Source organism: Protopterus annectens, chromosome 8.part0 (genome assembly GCF_019279795.1).
Source record: "Protopterus annectens isolate FY-2018-M chromosome 8.part0, PAN1.0, whole genome shotgun sequence".
NCBI lineage: Eukaryota > Metazoa > Chordata > Ceratodontiformes > Protopteridae > Protopterus > Protopterus annectens.
In genome coordinates this window covers 1,022,341,594-1,022,355,772 of record NC_056741.1, presented here as the reverse complement: position 1 = coordinate 1,022,355,772, position 14,179 = coordinate 1,022,341,594, and the positions used below count along the sequence as shown (strand labels likewise).

The 14,179-nt window shown below is 46.6% G+C and overlaps 1 protein-coding gene across 1 annotated transcript in view; it reads right to left on the bottom strand.

Moving 5' to 3' along the window:
* The window catches only part of PSMC4 (proteasome 26S subunit, ATPase 4), a 643,785-nt gene that overhangs the window by 441,502 nt on the left and 188,104 nt on the right, over positions 1-14,179 (bottom strand). Inside the window, exon 6 of the mRNA XM_044079358.1 lies at positions 4,495-4,588. Within this exon, the coding sequence (XP_043935293.1) occupies positions 4,495-4,588 (94 nt within the window). The remainder of the gene's footprint in view (positions 1-4,494; positions 4,589-14,179) is intronic.

Below are 14,179 nucleotides of genomic sequence, written 5' to 3'. Positions count from 1 at the left end.
TCTTTTTTGGCACCAAGAAGAACTTGGGAGTAAAACCCGGACCCGCACTGGTCTAGGGGGACGTGTTGGATGGCTCTTTTTTCCAGCAAATGTTGGATTTCCATTGCTGCGGCCTCCCTCTGATCGGGTGGACATCGGGGAGGTATCTGGGGCTGCGTGGGTAACGAGAAAAGGGAATCTGATATCCTCTGGATATGATGCGAAGCACCCAGCGGTCTGTCGTGACGGACTCCCAAGCTGCTGGGTGCTTCGAGAAACACCCCCAGACTGCCTCCAGAGTGGAGCAGTCGGGCAACCCCTCAGGGGTGTTGCGTGGGTTGGTCCGAGAAGGGTTCTCTGGATCCAAAGATCCGTGGGCCCCCTCTGCCTCTAGGGTGGCGTCCACCCTGCCCTCCTCTGCCACGGAAGGGCTGGGAGTCTGGAGCAGGACGTGACTGTTGCGACTTCCAGAACCACATCTTTTGGTTCTTAGAGAAGGACCTCTGGGGAGCAGAGAAGCAGACTCCAACAGCAGACAACATCTTCCCGTCCTTTTCGCTCTGGACCAAGGTATCTCGCACGGTTTTGCCGAAGAGGGCAGAACCATCAAAAGAGGCATTAGCGAAAGACACCTTAAAGGGTTCCGCAAAATCACAGCGCCAGAGCCAGGCCTAACATCTCATGACTAGGCCCGCTCCGCTGGCTCTAGCGGCTCCTTCCATGGCATGAGACAGTAGCCGCATAGAGGTGTTAGATATGGATCTTAGAGTGGCCATCCGGGTGGAGTGCAATTATTTGTCGTCCGCCGACATGGACTCGGGGGGGGGGGGGGGGGTGACGCAGCATTCTCTTTGATAAGGTCCCGCTGCAGTCTGAGCACATGTGCCATGTAGTTCAGCAACCTCACAGAGAAGGTGGCCGAACTAAACACCCGCTTCCCTAGGCGGTCCATCGACCGAGACTCCTTGCTCGGAGGATGAACCGAGGGACTCTCCTGAGCAAGTTCCCTCTTGGTGGCCACTGCCACCAACATGGCATCTGCAGGGGGACTCTTACTCCAGTGGGACTTGTCAGAGGGTGGGCTAAGAATTTTGTCCGGGTGCTTGGGGACTGGCTCCACAGTGTCTGGCTCCTTCCACACCCTGGTAGTAATAAAGTCTACTAGGGGGTCGGCCAGAGGGGACACCCAAGAGGTAGATGGGCCTGCTTCAAATGCCTCCAGGAACACCGATTCGTCCGAGGTAGGCTTTGGGGCAGACCACTCCCCCCTATTCTGAGCATCTCCATGATGTCACCAAATGAGACATCTTCGGGGGGGGGGTGATCTTGGGGAGCCCTCCCCTTCCTCCAAATCCGCATCCTCAGTCAAGGACTCGTGGGAGTCCAGGTGCCTCCTCTTGCACCTTTGTTTGTGAGGAACCTCCTCGGGGGGGGGGCTGTCCAAGGAGGTCTCACCAGTAACGTCTTGTTCCCATGGAACTACCTGGGACATCAAAGCAGGCTGTACCTGGGGCCGGGTGATCGAAGTCGGACCCAGCAGAAAAGGAGTGCAGGGAGGAGCCGTGGCAAGGGCCGGGGGCCTGGAATCTCGACAGGGCCCTCTCCACCACGTTGAATGCCGAGGGAGAGCTGCTCTCTCTGGGATCCGAAAGCAGACGCTCGCTCGGATCAGAAGCGATCGGATCCGACGGACCAGCATGCTCAGACCTGGACGGAGCAGAAGACATACCAATACCCCCGGATCCGAAGTTCAGCCCTCGGCTCCGAGAGCCCGGATCCGAAGAAAATGGACCGGACAGACTCAAGGGAAGTGTCGGCGAGGAAGTACCCGAGACTATCGGCACCGACACACCCCTGGCTCCAAGGCTGCCCTGCTCCGAAGACTCTGAACTCGGGAAAGGAAAGGGGGGGGGAGGCAGGAGCACTCCCAGCTGCAGTTGGGCCTGGAGGAATCTTATCATCCGGTCCAAATCTGTGAGACTTCGGGTAGATCTCGACGAGGCCACCGAGGCGGGGTGGGAGTGTCGCCTCGATGACCTCGAAGGAGATAGGGTCTCCTCCTCCTCAGGACCCGGTGAAAAGCACGGGGACCAGATCCGAGAAGGAGACCCAGAAGTCCTGGAGGGAGAAGACCGCTTAGCTGCGGGGGCCCGAAGCGGAGGACTCGGCCCGCCGCTTGTGGTGCTTCTCCCTCCTCCTTTCTTTCCTGGCCTCCCTCTCCTCCGGGCCTAAGGCGGCAGGAGGGAAGCAGGAGTGGCAGCCGCCGCAGCAGGAGCCACGGGAGGACCGGAAGTAGAAGCAGAGTCCGAGGGCAGAAGACCCACCAGAATCAGCTTAGACCTCCGGTCCTTGAGTGCCCTGGGGTTGAACGCTGCACAAATGGTACAACCAGAGGACAGGTGCTCAACCCAAAGGCACAACACACACCGAGTGTAGCCATCCACTGGGGACAGCTTATGGCCACACCCGGTGCACTTAGTATGTCTGAGGCCCCAAAGTTGATGTTTTCTAAGAAGGTAAAACCATACACACAACCCTGATGGAACCACGAAGGAAGGGGGAGGTTAAATATGAAACAAAATTAAACTAAGAGTTTTAAATAGAAAAAGGGACCTGAACACAGACACACACACAGACACCAAAAGTTAAAGAAAAGGGTTAGAAAAGTTAAATTTTTCTCACAAAGTGAACGAAAACGCCTGGAACTCGAGATCAAGCCGCTGAAGTAAATCGTGGCAAACTAGACCTGGGGTCAGTCAGGGTTGGCAGGGGATTATGGGTAGTGGGAGGAGTTTGGAGCTCGGATCTAAAGCTGTTGAAAACTGCCGGCCCGGATCCAAGGTCAGATCCGATTCCCATATGTTGCTGCACAAATTAAGTTAACTACTTCAGATCCCGTAGTTTAAACATGCTGGACACACTCCCCGATTCAATCCAATACAATATTTATGGGTGACTAAACTACCCTGCTGGGAAATCTACACAATCCGCAATATGCATGCCCAGAGACTTCTGGACTTTATAGAACAAACACCATTGACCAGCTAGTCTGTATGCTCACCAGGGGCAAAAAACATCTTTGATCTGATCCCCACAAATACTTGAGAAAGTTGTACCATTCCTACTGTATCAGCAGCACTGGCCAGATCATAGAGTGGCCCCCTTGAAATAAAAATAAAACTTAGCACCCCAGCTAACCCTGAACTTTTAGGAATTATTCTAAAGTAAACTTAAAAGTGACACCTTTGCAAAACTCCAACCCCTCCAAAGCCCCGAGTTCACTGCTGTCTATGCAGTACTTTTCATGGAAACTCTATATAATCACATTAGCAGCTGCACAAAGACGCTGTACCCACCAGTACGTCTAACTCACAAAATAAACATACCTGGTGGAATCCAGAAATCAACAGGTTGTACAACAAATAGAAGAAAATCAAGAAAAATAAGAGTTGCAGTGTCTGGCAAGGTAAAAAAAAACTCCACTGTCTAAACAAGCAACTCGGGGGCTTATAAAACCTACCAAAGCCAAATCTAATGTAAAAATAGCCTCACAGTCAAAGGACATCACAAAGCTTTCTCCAAGCTACGTCTCCAGATTCAAATGGAATACACAGCAGTGTACTGAATTAACTGCAAAAGAAGTCACCTATACAGAGCCAGAAGATACAGCAAATCTAATTTTACACCCCCTCCCTGACACACTGGAAATACCCACAACCACAACTCCCCAACTATCATTATGGAACAACCACAACTCCCCAACTATCATTATGGAACAGGTCATCAAGGCATTCTCCAAGACCAAGAACACTGCATCAACAGACCCCAATAATATCTTGGGCTGCCTCCTTAATAGCAAGAAACATGAACTACTGGACCCACTAAAACCTCTATTTAATCACAGCTTCCAAACAGGTTTTGTGTGGAATGAGTGGAGGAAGAGAATGGTTATCCTACTCCACAACAGGTCATCCAGAAAGACAGGGAACTACTGACCCTCTTCAAACACAACCTAGATTAATGGATGGGTAACTGCAAATTCACTCCTGGAGTGGCACCCACATCCATCTTGGACAGAGTCTGTATTAACGACCACAGACCCTTAACCTCGGTGAATTCACTCACCTAAATACTGACAATTGAGGCAACTCGGGATAAATATGGCTAGGCTTGTAAGAGTTCTAGGGCCATTAGCCTAGTAACCTTCTGTGAAATATCTAAGCCCATGCATACATGGACGCAACCAACCAACCTATTCTCCCCATAAAAAAATACTGGGAAAAGCATGAAGTCTGTGAATACTACTTTATGACATTTACAAGCAATACCACTATCTTGACTGGACTGGGCATTACATTATTAGAGTTTGATTAATTGATTATTAGAGTGATTGATTAAAGAAGGACTCCAAGACTATAAATGAGAATTTCAAAAAATTGTGCAATACTAAGGGTAAATTCAGGGGCTACCAAAGTTATAGCCTTTAAAAACATTTACCAATAATAATTCACTTACCTGTGGTATGATGAGCTACAGCTTTGGCCAACATAGTTTTTCCACATCCAGGGGGACCATACATCAGAACACCACGAGGAGGGTCGATTCCAATCTAAAATTAAAACTAGTATTATACATCTAAGACAATGTTAACATTTGGACTTTCTGCATTCTTTTGTCCCCAAATTTGTCATGCATATGAAAACCTTCATCCTTAAAATGGCTTGACATTTTCTCTTGATATTTTTCTTGGAATGTTACCAACAAAGGTACACAACATAACTGCAGACTCTGCTCCTACCCTCAAAAAGAAAGGAGAAGCTGCAACTTTAATTTTAATGAAACAAACATTGTTGCATCTTGTTTTGTGACCGTCCTTTTTGTAAATAACATCTGGAATAGTCACTTGGAACCAATAGATAAAAAAGAGTGCCAAGTTGTTTTCAATGGCTTGTTTAATTTGTGTGCCATCCAAGCCATATGCTACTGCAAAAACAAACTGGTAAAATTGGTCTATGGTCTTCTTACACTACTGCTAGAACTGCTACAAATACTGTTCTTGAACACATTTTTTCTCCATTATTTAAAATAGACAGATTTACTCATTTTATTCTGTCTTGCTTTTTCAGATGTGTTACTTTTTATAAAACTGTGCGACTAGAGAATATATAGAAACAACTGTCTGTATTCAATATCTTCAACCTTGTGGTCAGTTTAAACATTGACACAACCACATTCTTATAGTAAATTACTCAAAATATGCATGTAACTACCAACAAAATTATTTTAAATATGGTGGATGCAAACTTAACATCTGAGGTTATTAGTTTCAACATCTAAACGATACATCTTCTGCATTGTTTTTCTGTAAATCTTAACTATTTGAATTCAACTCAAACTGAATTCATTCAACTTGCCTTACACTGTGCCTTAAAAATAAGAAGTTATGTTCCTACCATAACGTTCCATGTTAGTGGTCTTCTCTCGCCTTCTTTCTTGCTTGATGGGTTCGGAGCCGATCCTCGGCTCCGACTCGGCACTTGCTTTAGCTCGAGAACTCCTTTTACCAGCTCGAGGCAGCCCCATATCCCATGATGCAAGGCAGTAAATACCCAGATCTCGTTTGTTGACAAAGGGCAATAACACCAAGCATAACATACTTCCAAAAGGAAGAAGAAACTTACAGATGGAAAAAGGACCAGGTCTGAATGGTCTTTAGCATAATAGTTTCTTATACAAGGTCTGTCCAGGCCAGGGGGAAGGAGGGAGGGTCGCAAGAAAGAAGGCGAGAGAAGACAACTAACATGGAACGTTATGGTAGGAACATAACTTCTTAATGTTAAGTTGTCAATCTCGCCTTCATTCTTGCTTGATGGGACCGCGTCCCTAGCACCTCTATCCTGGGTGGCTCAATGGAACAAACTCTTGAGGACTGTAGAGCCAAAACTGGCTCTGTCCCTGGAGGCCAAGTCCAATTTGTAATGGGAAACAAAAGTGTGAGGAGTGGCCCAAGTGGCCGCTGCACAAATAGTGTCCAAAGGCAGTCTAGCTTGAAAGGCTGTAGAAGTAGCCAAACTCCTAGTTGAATGTGCTTTAGGTTTTGAGCACAGCTGTTTTCCCCTGATCGTATAAATTTCAGTGATGACCAAGAAAGCCATCTGGACAAAGTCACTTTAGAAACAGGAAGGCCTTTTTTATTATCCACATAGGAAACAAAAAGTTGATCAGATTTCCTAAATTTTTTTGTTCTGTCCAAATAATATCTAAGCTGACGGTGGACATCAAGATAATGTAGCTTTTGTTCAGCTCTATCTGAATAGTTAGGAAAAAATACAGGTAGATCAATGGATTGATTCAGATTGTTTTTTGAAGCGACCTTAGGTAAAAAGGATGGATTAGTTCTCAAAGATACTCTGTCTTTGTGAAAATCAAATAGGGGGGTCGAACCGAAAGAGCATGAAGTTCAGACACCCTCCTGGCAGATGTAATAGCCACTAGGAATAACGTTTTCCAAGAAAGATATTTTAGGAACAAGAAACAGCTGGCTCGAAGGGGAAGAATCAAGGATGTCAGCACTAAATTTAGATCCCACTGAGGAGGAGGATTCCTGATTGGAGGCTTTAGTAGGAAAATTCCTTTCAAAAAGGCCCTGCAGAGCCTATGGGACATAATATTATGATCTGCTATCCCGACATGAAAATTAGAAATAGCAGCCAACTGAACTCTGACTGTGGAAGAAGAGGAGCCTGTATGAAAAATCTCTGCTAAGAAGTCCAGAACTGCCTGAACAGGGGCAGTAAAAGGATCAATATTTTGGGCCTTAGCCCAATAAGAGAAACGTTTCCATTTGCTAGTGTAAATCCTCCTGGTAGAGGATTTTAGTGAAGCTACTATGATATCTCTAACTGGGTTAGAGATCAAAGGAAGCCTGGCTAAGGAAGGAAGTGGAGCAACCATGCTGTGAGGTTGAGAGAAGGGATTGACCGGTGCAGCTGACCGGATTGGTGAATCAGTAGATCTGGCACTGGGTCCAGATGCCATGGCTGCACCAAAAGGTGATGATGGAGGAACGGGAACCAAACTTGTCGAGGCCAGTAAGGGGCAATGAGAATCAATTTGGCTCTCAAAACGGTAGCTTTCTGGATCACCTGAGGGATCAGAGGAAATGGAGGGAAGGCATAAAGAAGTCCCTGGGGCCAATCCTGGGTCAGAGCGTCTCTGGGGGGATGGCCTGAAAGAGGTAAGAGGCTGAAGAAGTCTGGACATTTGCTGTTTTGGGGAGTAGCAAAAAGATCGCAACATGGACGACCCCATTCCAGAAAAATCTCTTCCGCTATAGATTGCTTGAGAGACCACTCGTGAGGCATGAGAATAGCTCTGCTCAATCTGTCCGCTATAATGTTGGTTTTCCCAGGGATATGCGTTGCTACCAGAAACCGATGAGAGGAGATCGCCCATTGCCAAAGTCTGAGCGCTTCTCGACACAAGGGGTAGGACTTGGTTCCGCCCTGTTTGTTGATATACCAAACTACAAACATGTTGTCTGTGTGGACTGCAATTGTCCCTACGGGAAGAAAGTCGTTGAGGGCTTGCAACGTTAAAAGCACTGCTCTCATCTCCAGGACATTTATGTGCAGATGGTACTCGAACGGTTGCCACGCCCCATGAACCATCCTGCCCTGATAATGACCCCCACCCGATCAGGGAGGCATCCGTGGTGACAGTGGCTATCGGGGACGGAGGTACAAAGCACCTGCCTTGGTGAACCTGAGACGATGTGATCCACCAAGCAAGATGTTCTTTGCATGTTTGTGTCACCAGAATCTGGTGACGCATTGGGAGTTGCTGGTATGACCACTGTGTGAACAGCATCCACTGAAGGAGGCGCATGTAGAATCGAGCCAGGGAAGAAGAGTAATGGCCGCAGCCATGAGACCTAATACCTTTAGAACCATTCTGGCCTGTACTTTCTTGCTGGCCAGAATGATCCTGACATGAGTCTGAATGTCTGAAACTCTTTGTTCTGTAAGGGTAGCTGACATCCGAACAGTGTTTAAGTTTGCGCCTATGAAGGTAATAGACTGGCAGGGCGATAAGGATGACTTTTCGAAGTTGACTGAGATGCCCAAATGGGAACAAAGGTCTATTGTGTAATCCCTGGCTTGTATAAGCTGATGCCTGGTGGTGGCTGAAAGGAGCCAGTCGTCGAGATACGGAAACACCTGGAATCCTTGACGCCTCAGGTGAGCCGTGACCACTGCCATGCATTTGGTGAACACCCTGGGGCTGTAGTGAGACCAAAGGGCAGGGCTCTGAACTGAAATGACTGGACCCCAGCCGAGCGGAGAAACCTCCTGGAGCGTCTGTGAATTTTGATGTGATAGTACGCATCCTGAAGATCTATTGAGCACATCCAGTTGTCCTTCTGTAAGAAGGGCAGAATTGACTGAAGAGTGACCATTCGAATCTTGTCTTCCTGACAGACTTGTTGAGTCTGCTGAGATCCAATATTGGTCTCCAGTCTCCCGTCTTTTTGGGGACCAAAAGAACCTTGAGTAGATTCCGGCTCTGAATGGTCTGTTGTAACTGGCTGAATGGCTCTTTTTGCAGTAGTTTTGCGATTTCTAACTCTGCAATGTCCCTTAGACCGGTGGTACATCTGGAAGGGAACTTGAGGGAAGGGACTTTCCTCGAAAGGAATTATGTAACCCTTGGATATGATCGACTGTACCCATCTGTCTTGAGTGAGGGAATGCCAGGCTTCTGGGTACAGTGATAATCTTCCCCCGACTGCCTCCAAGGAGGGACAGCCGGGCAACACCTCAGGGATGCTGAAAGGGCTTATTAGAGAGAGGCTCCCTGTTTCCCTGGTTCTTGGACCCCTCTGCCTCTAGAGCGGCGTCTGTTGTTGTTACCCCCTCTGCCTCTAGGGGTAAACTGACCACGTGAATCCGGCGTAACTCCTTGGGATTTACGGAACCACATCTTCCCACCCTTCTGTCCCTTGGGATAAGGCCTAGAAGGGGTGGAAAAACGGACTCCAACAGCAGAAAGAGTCTTGCCGTCCTGCTCGCACCTGGTCAAGGTCTCCTTCACCTGAGGGCCAAACAAAGCTGACCCATCAAAGGGAGAATTTGTGAAGGACGCCTTAAAGGGATCCGCAAAATCACATAGCCGCATCCAGGCTTGGCGTCTAAGAGCCACACCTGTGCCTGCGGCTCTACTCGCTCCATCCGCAGCATAAGATATTAGCCGCATGGAGGAGTTAGCAATGGAATTGAGGGTTCCTAGCTGCGAAGCAATCTTTTCTTGAGCCCCTGCAGCTGTAGGATCCTGAACTACTTCTCCCAGCTCCTTCAGGATATCTCTCTGGAGTCTGGTGAAGTGACAAAGATAATTCAGCGAACGCATAGCAAAGGTCGCTGAGGAAAAAGTACAGTTTTGTACCTACCATAAATGTAGATGTTCGAGGATTCCATTGCTGCAGTCCTGACTATTGGGTGTAGTCCGCGTCCAGTCGGCCCGAATACCAGAGTATAAGGCTGACGTCGGTCAGGGCGCATTAGACTGACGTCAGTACGTCAGGGTACTAATGCGCATGACCAACGTCATATCCTCAGTCTTTTCTTGCCCCAGATGTCAGAAGACCCTAAAAAGACAAGTCCCAAAACAACCTGCACCAAAAACATGTACAATATATACAACAATATATATATATATATATATATATATATATATATATACAGAAATATAAACATGTAAACTCACCTACACAACCACCCCTAAATACAGAGGGAAGGAGGGAGGGTTGGACTGCAGCAATGGGATCCTCGAACATCTACATTTATGGTAGGTACAAAACTGTACTATGTTCTTCGTCTTCCATTGCTGCAGTCCTGACTATTGGGTAGAATCCCAAAGCAGAGGTAAGGGAGGCTGGCAAATTATAAAGTAGTAGGAGCTGACAACATGCCTTGTAAAACAGCTGTGGCAAACCCAGCCCTGGACTTAGAGTAGATAGGAAGGTGATAATGCCTAGAGAAAGTATGCACTGAACTCCAAGTAGCTGCTTCCAGAATATCCTTAGTTGCCACCGCCCTTAGAAATGCTGTTGAAGTGGCAGTAGCCCTAGTGGAATGAGGCCTAATCCCAGCTGGAATCTCCTTGCCATGATGGGAATAACAAAATGCAATGCAAAAGCCAATCCACCTAGAAATAGTTTGTTTTGACACAGGCTTGCCCTGAGAACTCAAAGCAAAAGAAACAAACAACTGCTGAGACTGCCTAAAATCCTTAGTCCTGCTTAAATAATAACGCAATTGCCTGTGTATATCTAAAGTGTGCAAAATCTTTTCCCCTTTATTTTGAGGTTCTGCAAAAACGTAGGCAAATGAATAGTTTGGTTTAAAGCCACACTAGAAACCACCTTAGGCATAAAAGAAGGATTAGTACGTAATGATACCCTATCCTTATGAAAATCAAAAGGCTCTACTGCCATAAGGGCCTGCAACTCAGACACCCTTCTTGCAGAAGTAATAGCCAACAGAAAAGCAGTCTTCCATGACAAATATTTCAATTCAGCAGTAGCTGCAGGCTCAAAAGGTTGTAGAGTAAGTTTTTCCAACACAAAATTGAGGTCCCAAGCAGGAGTAGTAGCTCACGGGGGTCTTATATTCTTTGCCCCTCTAAGAAACTGCTTGAACAAAGGATGCGAAACAAAAGGTGGGTCACAATCATAGTGAGCTGAAATTGCTGCAGCATGAATCTTTATGGAAGAGAAGGACAAACCTTTGTCCAATAATTCAGTAAGATATTGAAGAGCCACACTCAAATTAGGCTCTGAAATCTCCAAATTCTTTGCTGTACTCCAAAGTAAAAATCTCTTCCATTTTTCATGCACACTCTCCTTGTACTAGGCCTTCTAGCTTCCATAATCACATTTAAAACTTGTTGAGGAAGTTGAGACCTGCTGTGTTTCAACACAGAATATGCCAGGCTGTTAGATGAAGAGAGTGAAGCTTGACATTGAGCAGATGACCGTCTTGCTGAGATAACAGATGAGGAATCAGAGGTAAAGGCCATGGAGGCTTCTTTACCAGACTCCGTAGTAGTGGGTACCAGTGTTGCCGAGGCCAATCTGGAGCTATCAAAATCATCCTTGGCCTGTCTTGTCTGACCTTTAATAGTACCTTTGGAAGAAGCGGTAGAGGTGGAAAGGCATACACATGAAGGTTTTTCCAACTGAAAGACAGAGCATCCACTTTCCAAGCTGTGTGATGAAACCCCTTTGTGCAATACTTTGGCAGCTGGTGGTTTAGTGGAGAAGCGAACAGATCTATGTCTGGAGTTCCCCATGACACTGTCAGTTTCTGAAATACATGAAGATCCAGTTTCCACTCGTGGGGATCCATGATTTGTCTGCTTAACACATCTGCTAAGGAGTTCTGTGCTCCTGGCAGAAACCTTGCCTGAAGAGTTAGTTGCAAGCTTAGCGCAGTCTCCCATAAAATCATTGCTTGCCTGCATAGAGGATAAGAATGTGTTCCCCCTTGCTTGTTGATGTACCACATGACAGTTGTGTTGTCTGTTAGAATCAACACCTGCCCTGGAAGAAGTAACTCCTTGAAAGCCATTAATGCAAACTGGACTGCTAACATCTCCTTCATGTTGATATGTAGATGCTGTAGTCTGGCAGGCCACTTGTCTTGTATCCACTTTCCATTTAGATGAGCTTCCCAAGCAATGTCCGAGGCATCTGTCGTTAGAATCTGACTTGCCTCTGGCCGGGTCACAGAGAGACCCTTGTTTAGGTGACATTCCTGAGCCCACCACAAGAATTCTTTTGGAGGCAAGGTATTATTTGGATGACAGTGTCCAAATCCTGGCAGTGCTGTGTCCATACATTTTGAGATACCATTGTAGCTTCCTCATATGCAGTTTGGCATTGGGAAGCACCAGAATACAAGATGCCATGAACCCTAATGCTTGAAGGACTGTCCTTGCAGTCAGCACGGACTGATGAGATAGTTGATGGAAGTAAAGTGACAGACTCTTTTGTTTGTCCGGGGTTAAAAAGGCCATCTGGGCTGCTGTATTCAGTCTTACACCCAGAAAGCACATGTCTTGAGAGGGTACTAGACTGGACTTTATTTCGCTCACAGAATACCCTAGGCATCTTAGCACTGCTATAACATATTCCAGATGCTGTAGAAGGTCTTCCTTTTCTTGAGCCAGAATCAGGCAGTCGTCCAAATAAGGATAGATTTGAATTCCTTGAAGCCTGAAGTAAGCTATCACTGGAGCCAGAACCTTTGTGAATACTCTGGGCAGTAGATAAGCCAAAGGGCAATGCAGAGAACTGATAATGAGAATTTCCAGCTCGAAACCGCAGATACCTCCTGCAACTTAGCCTTATAGGCACATGAAGGTAAGCTTCCTTGAGATCTAAAGTTACCATCCAGTGATCTTTGCCCAGCAGAGGTAAAAGCTGTTGTAACGCCAACATCTTGAACTTGGGAATGTCCAAAACGTGTTGAGGAGAGATAAATCCAAAATTGGTCTCCACGTGTTCCCCTTCTTTGGTACAAGGAACAGGCGAGAATAAAATCCTAGGCCCCTTTCTGATACAGGGACTGGCTGAATAGCCCCTATGTGAAGTAACTGTAAAACTTGCTTGTGAGCCTCTTTTCTTTGTAGAGGAGGAACGTCTGGCATGCCTTTGAAAGGGGCATTGTATGGAAGTAAAATCTGTAACCGTGGTGAATGATATCCAACACCCATCTGTCTTGAGTAATTAAATCCCAATTTTCTTTGAAAAGAGACAGTCTTCCTCCCAAAGGAGCTGCCAAACGTGAATCTGCTGGCAGCTGAAAACAGGTCATTGGGTCTGTTTACGAAAGGACTGACCCCTGCCCTCACCAGAAGTCTGAGCAGGTGAACTCCCTGTTCTAGGCCTAAAAGAACCTTGAGCCCTGCCCCTACCACGTCTAGACCTACCCCTAGACTGAGAATCATAAGCAGGATATGTCCACCCCTTAGCAGGCCAATTCCTACTAAACTTGGTGGCTGCACCTGCAAAAATCTTTAACAGTTTGCATAGACTTAGCTTTGTCCTCCATTTTCTTTAAAACTGCTTCCACAGGCGAACCAAACAACACATCAGACTGTAAAGGAGCATCCAAAATCCTTGTCTTAACATGCTCAGCTAAATTCTGATCCTTCAACCAGGCATGCCTGCGAAGAACAGAACTGGTAGCAGCCACCCTCGAGGAGGCCTGTACAGCATCAAAACCACATTGCAAAGAATGCTTACCCACCTGTTCAGACACATGAACCAAATCCAGCAACTCTTTACACTCAATACCTTCCGCCAAAGCATCCACCTTAGATTTCAATTGTGAAAGGAGATAATTCTGATATTTTAGCATGTGAAACTGACAATTCAAAGCTCTCATGGCTAGAGTGGAAGAAGTATACACTTTCTTTCCCCACCTATCCAAAGCCCTTGCCTCTTTATCAGTGGGAACAGGATTTTTAACCACAGAAGCCTTTACACCTTTAGGCCCTTGAGAAATAGTTTCTGGGTCTGCCCTAGGACTCTTAAACAAATATTTATGAGCTTCGGGCACCCTATAATACCTATCAGGCTTAACAGGAGCAGGAGGCAAAGAGTCAGGGTTCAGTGAAGCCTCTGCAAAAACATCTTCCACCACAGTCAACACAGGAGGAATAGCTAAAGGCCTATGCTGGGGTAAAAACAAGAACTCCCTAAGCCTTTTCCTGGAGTCAGAGTAATCCTGGCCTTCCCATTTAAAGTGCTCCCTCATGGAATGCAAAGTCTCTGAAAATGAGAAATCCTCAGGTGGAGACGCTGTAGGAGTGGAATCATCCACATCAGAATCAGAATAAGTAGGATACTCCTGCAAATCTTCCACAGAAGATTCTGAAGCCTCTGAACACTGTTCAAAACTATCAAACTCGGTTCCACCCTAGGCCTCTTATCAGGGGGCATAGAACCCTAATCATAGTAATCAAATCTTCTGCCATTTTAAGCATATGTTTCTTAGGTACAGAACCCGAAATGCTAGGAGAAGCCCCCACTGAAGCTGAAGTAGGCCTACCTCTCAAAGAAGTTTTGGCAACAGAAGGAGAGGCCCTAACTACCTTGGGAAGAGAGGGAAGAACAGTCACCTGAGAAGCCCCT